This window comes from Ictalurus furcatus, chromosome 23 (assembly GCF_023375685.1).
Source record: "Ictalurus furcatus strain D&B chromosome 23, Billie_1.0, whole genome shotgun sequence".
Classification (NCBI taxonomy): Eukaryota; Metazoa; Chordata; class Actinopteri; order Siluriformes; family Ictaluridae; genus Ictalurus; species Ictalurus furcatus.
The window spans coordinates 2,432,501-2,440,045 of NC_071277.1; the positions used below are offsets into that span (position 1 = coordinate 2,432,501).

The 7,545-nt window shown below is 41.8% G+C and overlaps 1 protein-coding gene across 8 annotated transcripts in view; it reads right to left on the minus strand.

The window, feature by feature from the left end:
• Positions 1-7,029, minus strand: part of mllt10 (MLLT10 histone lysine methyltransferase DOT1L cofactor) — an 81,166-nt gene extending 74,137 nt beyond the window's left edge. For 4 of the 8 annotated variants that reach the window (XM_053612130.1, XM_053612127.1, XM_053612132.1 and 1 more), the window contains exons 1-2: positions 6,484-7,029; positions 4,075-4,154 (exon numbers count right to left, since the gene is read on the minus strand). In XM_053612130.1, the coding sequence (XP_053468105.1) occupies positions 4,075-4,154; positions 6,484-6,622 (219 nt within the window). In that variant the 5' untranslated portion in view covers positions 6,623-7,029. The remainder of the gene's footprint in view (positions 1-4,074; positions 4,155-6,483) is intronic. The other 4 variants (XM_053612129.1, XM_053612126.1, XM_053612125.1 and 1 more) reach the window with 2 other exon arrangements.
• Positions 7,030-7,545: the final 516 nt, after the last annotated feature.

Below are 7,545 nucleotides of genomic sequence, written 5' to 3' on the forward strand. Positions count from 1 at the left end.
TACAGCTCCATCAGAATACTTTTATGTGGAAAAGATGGAAAAATGTAAGTGAATGTAAATCACTTTTTTAAGGAGAGGTGGAGAATACGGCAAAAATATACAGAAACAGCTGGTTGATACGTATACAGCTCCTCGTTAACGTCAGTAATAATGCCGTTGCTCAGCACGGCTCGGCGCGGACGGTATCTATGATGTTGCAAAAAAAAGGGGGGGGGGGGCGGAGGGGCTTGGTTATCACAAAAAGGTTAGGGTATGTTGGTGGACAGGACAGCTTCCTGCTAGTAGCATAAATCGTTTAAAAACGTACAAAATGGATATTTAACTGCAGTCGGCAAAATGTTTGTATTTATAAGCAGCCAGCTGAGCGTATAAGCTCAGAAAATTACAAGAAAATGATAATCATCTGGCGCAGAACGTCCTACACTACGCTTATGGTTTGGAAACGGGCCTAATTTTGTTTTAAAAGGTCTCATACAATAGATTTACATGCATCCGAGGTCAAAAAACACCTTAACGTGTTCGTAATTTAAACTGCAGCGTTACCGTTTCCCCCCCAGCGTCACAAACGACCCGTTTAACGATTCCTTCTACAGGATTCATTCTAAACTCCTCCTTTCAGAGAGCATACTCTGCTCTGATTGGTCAGATGACCCAATCTGTTGCGATTGGTCTACCGCGGTCAGCGTGTTTCAAAAAGGAAACGCCCACTAACATAACGGCTTTCGGCTCCGGCTTTCCGTTCGTGAGCAGCGGATGAAGACCAGAGGCGGTGCTTGTCGTTACAAACCTACGTAGGTTAGTACAGGAAGTAAGTGTGGAAATATTAATGACTTGTTACAGCTGTTCAGAATCGGTTCCTTCTTTTGGGAGTCAGTAACTCCGTTCGTCGTGCACTTTTCAGACGTTTTACGTTCACAGACAGCTCGGACACGCTACACGAAAAGTAATACTTGAAAAATCATAATAGGTGCACGTTAATGAACCACCTGTATTTCTGTATACCGTTTTAAATCCAGTTAACCCAGTTAAAATTCTTTTACTCGGATACAGGCAGTGGCACGTAGACTAACTGATCATGCGATACGGTCTAACTGCACGCATCAACGGTGTGTCTCTGACAGGTGTGAATTTAGAGAATGTAGAAATGACATAGCGAATAATATTTAACACGGCTAATATTTCTGAATGTTGTTCTCCAGATGTTCACCAAGCAACGGTAAGAAAACAGAAGGGCAAAAGTCTGCTGTGACCCAATTTTGCTACTTAATAATTAGTGGCTCCTGCATTTTTATTGCACAAAAACACCACGTTCCCACCTTCTTGTTTCCTACTGGTTCATAACGAAGAGGTTCTCAAATACACAGGTCACGGTTAAACTTCATACAGCCGGTGCAAAGAGTCACACCCTTTCCCCTTCAGTGAAGCGTTTTGTTTTTGTTTTAACCAAATGAATTTTATTCACACGTTTCTTCATGTAAAGAGCTCAGAGATCGAGCAGGAGATTAGAGGTTGCACAGACACCTTTAAATGATGTTTACTGCCTAACAGGAACTGGTACATTTGGTGCAAAGACTGAATTTACCACAAAAATGTCAACACAATGAGTTCACTTAACAGGTTTCCTCTTTCAACCGCCACTTTCATTTTAAGCCCGGTAAAATGTATTTTAAATACAGGCGTGGCGAAAAGTTTACGTACACCTAGGATAAAGACGTTCAAACTCAATTACTCTCAACTCCACACGTTTCATGTTACCAGACAGTTCCTGTGTTACAGTCCCATCCGAAAGTATTCGAGCACAGTCCTAACAATCTCTTTTATGGAGATTCTAGAGATCCTATAGAGATGCTGCTACCATCATGAGTTACATCATCAATAAAGATTACTGACCCTGTTCCAGAAGCAGCCATGCGAGCCCAAGCCATGACACTACCTCCACCATGCTTTACAGATACGCTTGAACGTTTTGGATCACGAGCAGGTCCTTTCTTTCGCCACACATCGGCGTTCCCATCACTTTGCTAGAGGTTAATCTTGGTTCCAAATCTTTTGTGGCTCGTCCCTGTATTTCTTTGCAAATTCCAATCTGGCTTTTTCGATTCTTACTGCTGAGGAGTGGTTTTCATCTTGTGGTATGGCCTCTATATTTCTGCTCCCATCTTCAAACAGTGAGTTGTGATACCTTCACCCCTGCCCTTGGAGGCTGCTGGTGATATTACTGACTGCTGTTTTTCTTCACACATTTTGTCACAAACTATTGTCGTTTTTTCCTTGGCCAAGCTGTTTGATGTCTGGTTGTTAGGTTACCAGTGGTTTCCTTCTTTTTCAGGACATCACCAGTTGTTCCACTGGCTACGCCCAATGCTTGTGCAATGGCTCGGAGTTTCCCTCTTTTCTCAGCTTCAAAATGGCTTGCTTTTCTTTTCTCCCATAGACAGCTCTTGGGTCTTTGTGTTGGTTGACCTTTTTTTTAACAATAAATGCAATCTTCACAGACAAAACCCAAGCCTCAAATCAACAGTAGCCATTCAGAGCTCTGAACTGTTTAAACAATCAATCTATCAGGGCACACCTGAGCAACAAGAAACGCCACTCAGTCACATGTGCCAATATTTTTGATCACTTGAAAAACGGGTGGGTTCAAACAAAAGGTGCCAGGTTAGAAGCTGTTTAACACTGTTAAAACTAAATGTCTTGAGTACCAAACAAAAAGAATTGGTCTTGCCATTTCAATACTTTTGGAGGGGACTGTATGTCAATTAGGGTGTCTACTTTTATATCCATAAGAGGTCGTTTCAAAATAATAGCTAAGAGACAGATTTATTTCATCTTCGGTTTACTTTACCAGATTTTCAGAGGGTCAATAGCTTACAAGGTATTGGGTACCATTGCTTTAATCAAACTCTTGGGTTATCCTTCCACAAGCCTCTCACAATTTGCTGGAATTTTAACCCAGACCTCTTTACTGAACTATAACTCAGTCAGGTTTGTGGGAAATTCGAGCATTTCCTGGGAAGTTTTGTCACTGGTGTAAACACGACAGGCTTCATGAAGTTGTCGTGAGACTCTGGTAAAGCGGCAGATGTGCATTATTCAATGCACCAAGTGATAATGACTCTTTGTAATGTTAATTAACAGATTAATACTTTTCCTGCTGAAAAATCCGGCTTGGTTTGACCTACCATCTGCCAAAACACAGGACAAGCTGGTCAAATAGACAGAAAAAAATGTTGTGTTAATGCCACTAATGCAACATCATAGATATGTAGTTTCAAGAAAATAACACGACGGCGAGAAACAAGCTCAAACACACAAACACAATCAATTTAATCACACAAAAGGGACCGTTGGAAAATACCAGCCTGTGTTTTTGGCAGGCCAAGCTGAAGCGAGTATTTTAGGACAGTTATTCCAAAGGTTTTCAAGTTAATGATAACTTTGATCATTCTTATAAGATTAAATGTTGTAGATTTTTCTGGGTAGTCCTGTTTTCTCTCAAGGCAGTGCTCCTATCAGCAAGCCGATGTAACATTACTGGAGAACTGGCTGTCTTGAGGCCAATATTTATGGAAAGGATGGAAAATCCTTCGGCTGCTCATCTACATTTGGTATAACTGGGACTTTGTGCACATTTGAGTTTTCACCAAAATGTTCCTTGGGGAGGGAGGGAGGGAGGGAGGGAGGGATGGATGGATGGATAGATAGATAGATAGATAGGTGCATTACCATTAGCTTTGCACTAACGTCTTGAATCCAGCAAGAATCATCACACTTAACTGCACTTGCTTAATCAACTACTTTAATTTTTGGGTTTTTTTAACTGATATGGTGTATGAGATGATGCTGCTTCACAGGAAACCTTTCCTAATCCCCAAATCTACATTTGAATACTCTGACCCCCATTTTCCGCAATGCTCGACCCAGACAGTTATCGAGCATGGACAAGGTTTTGGATTGCCCATTAATTTCAATGAATGCTTAACCGTACTAAACATCCTGAAAGAATGATACACAACTATATAGAAGAAGATTGCACGTTGGCTGTACGGATGCTTCAAAATACAGAAAACTCACCACTCGTGCTGCTCGCTCTTGAGATTCACATTTCCTGCAGAACCAGGGACCGGTTGGGACTTGGACAATTCCATAACAAGCTGAAGGGAAAATAAAGAAATTTAGTCTTCCGTGACAAGGACATGAAGGTAAATGAGCTGCTGATTTTATAAACAGCAAAGCGAACATGTTTATGCTATAAACAGACCAGAACGCTCATGAGAGCAATGGTGTTTCAGCACCAACACTTTAACCTCAGCACTACATCAATGTATACCAGGTTATATTTATATCTACCCCCACCTTCACTGTAGTGAGACTGCATTATAGGTCCAATTGTTAAAATTAAATGTGACAATGCTGTAGAGATGTGGACCAATGGTGTAGGAAGGAAAAGTCCTCAAGACTTCACTGCATTCTAGTTGTAGTCAGCGAGATGCTTTTAAGATGGCAATAAATTTTTAAACTTCGTGTTCCAGGCAAAGACGAATGAAGTTCATAATCATTTTTAACCGACACTCGCAAAGCTTAAATGTAAACTAAAGTGTACCAGCCGAGCTCCATGTAAAACAACATGCAGACTACAAACAAATTTGGGAAGTGATTATACTGGGTTTAATCAGTATAAAATATGGAACTGTTCCACGTAAGCTATCAAACTTTAATGCTGTCCTCAGACTTGTTCGATTACGATTAACAAAAGACAGTTTAGGACTTTATTTTAATATCTTTTTTGGTCGACATCCACGTTGACGTTGGTGCGTCCTCCGTACCTTGCTCTCAATCCGACGTGATTGGTCCTCACAAATAATCACGAGGGGTTAAGAGAGCACTGCTGAGTCTGAATCAATCTGATTATGTAACTCACGCTCCCTCTCTCTCTCTCTCTCTCTCCTGTCAATCACAGCGATCCTAGCCAATCATGGGCGTCTGTGAGGTCATGTGTGAGGAGAAGGCGGATAGCGCGTTCCTCTGAGTGTCGTGCTGCCCTGTGACACAGTATGAGCTGGCTTCAGGTGTCTATGAGGACTGTCTTGTTATATTATAGTAGAGAGGAGGCTGGCGGGAATGAATTGGGAAATTATGAAATTGAGGAGAAAATGGCAAAAAAAAAAAACACCACCAATTACCATAACGAGTTTCAGCTCCATCTGTCAGCGAGCAGCCGATGAATACCAGAGGCGGGGCTTTTTGTTACAAATCTACGTAGGTTAGTACAGGAAGTAAGTCTGGAATCACTAACGACTCGATTCAGCTGTTCAGAATCGGTTCTTTCTTTCGGTATGTAATAACTCTTTGTGTTGCGCTTTGATTTTTGAAACTTTGCAGACTTTTTACAGTCACACACAGCTTTATAACACCCTACACGAAAGGGAATATTTGAAAAACCATAATAGGTGCACTTTAACATCTCTACCTACAACATTCACTTTTATTCTGCACAACTGTAGCACGCGCGCGCGCACACACACACACACGTGACGTTACAGGAAGTCCGGAGGTGTGAAGACGACGAAACACTTTGATGTTAAAGACGAGTGCGTGCGTGCAAAGCTGCACTGCATACAAGCATGCTGATCCACACAGAGCCCAGAATAATTGACCTACTAACCCAACTACTGCTGAAGGGTTACAGCGAGGAATTACAGATTTATAACACGGCCAACTCACAGTATCACACGGCACATCACCTAATATAGCAGAAAACAGTCCTACAACTCGTTATTATTAGAAATTCACTATTATTATCAGCTGTTACGCAGCCAGTTTTGGAGATATTTCGTAATTTACGTCACTAGATAACTATTTAGTGACAGTAGGATCGATGTTAATATTGTTACGTGATATTTACCCCCCAAAAAAGTTCAACGTTAAATTAGCGCATACGTTTAATTTGTCAGTTAACTAAGAAGCTAGCTAAATTCGTACACAAACAGTAAGCCGCAACTGCTTGCTAGTGAATCTAAATACCGAAAACCCTAAACAACTAGTCAGCTAGTTACAAGTTTCGTCGCTGTCATATTTTTTAAAAAATCATTCAATATTTTTGTTACCAAAACATGTGGCTTCACTAGACAACATGCATTTTTCCCCACGCGTATTCGAACAGGTCCCGCCTACTCCGCTCTGATCGGTTAGTGCAGTTCTGTCCCCTGCTCTATGATTGGTTAGTCTCTCTCAGTCATCGCTAGCTGGTCATATAGCCAATACAAACGAGCCGGCGCGATATGCCGAATACGGGTGGAAAAAACACTCCGAGAAGCTTAGCGGGTAGATAGCTAGCGAATTAGCTTAGCATATGCGAATTAGCTTAGCAATCGCGCGTCAAATACGACGCAATCGAAACGTAAGGTGCGCACAGAAGTGACCTTAAGATTGTTGTTTGATTAAAACAGTTGTTTAAATAAAAAAGGAAATGGTGATTTGTACCTTGATGCACGGCAACATTACAGCCGTGTCCGTCGCAGTAAACCAGCGGGTTTTCGGCCCAGCCTCTCTCATCAGAGCAAACGCAGCAACCCCCGATCATCTCCTTCATATTAGCGGCCAAATAGTCGCTAAATACCATCTACAAACAGAAATCAAGTCCCCAAACGTTTATATCGAGGCCTCGTCGCGAATATCCAAGATCCCTTCCGATGAAAAGTCCATATTTGATGTCGTCTCCTTCACATTAGCGTCCGAAGGGGTCGCAGGATCCAGTCAGGGAAAAAAGGTGCGGAAAAACACGTCCGGAACGACTGTATTTAAGTCTTCGTCCGTGTATCTAATTCCACTGTCGACGAAAAGTCATACTTGGTCGTGTTTACAATCTAAATTGCTATTTTTGTTTTGTTCAACACACAAACCCGAAGGCTCTCGGGAAGTAAAAGCGCGATGTGCGCATGCGCAGGACGAGCACCGCTAGAGGAACTGAATGGTAGCAGCAGCAGGCCTCGGTGTGTAGAAGAGGACAAACACACGATGTACTCCATCCTCACACGTCCTCTTATTCTTTATTTACTATGTTTTTATATATTTACATACAATTCTTTTTAAACAATTTTTAAAAATGTAGTTACATTTAGTTTTTATTGATTCTTTTTTATTTCATTAGTGTATAAGAGGACAAACACATACTAAGCCCCCATACAGTACAGCCTCTTATTCTTTATTTACACTCTTTTCTATATCACATTTTCATAAACTTTAGTTTTTATATTAAAAAAATTGTATTACTGTATAAGGGTAGGGTGGCTTAGTGGTTGGCACGTTCGCCTCACACCTCCAGGGTTGAGGGTTCGATTCCCGCCACAGCCCTGTGTGCGTGGAGTTTGCATGTTCTCCTTGTGCTGAGGAGGTTTAGTTTGGGTACTCCGGTTTCCTCCCCCATTCCGAAGACATGTGCAGTAGGTTGACTGGTGTGTATGTGAGTGTGCCCTGTTTGGCACCCCGTCCAGGGTGTACCCTGTCTTGTACCCGATGCTCCTTGGTATAGGCTCCAGGTTCCCC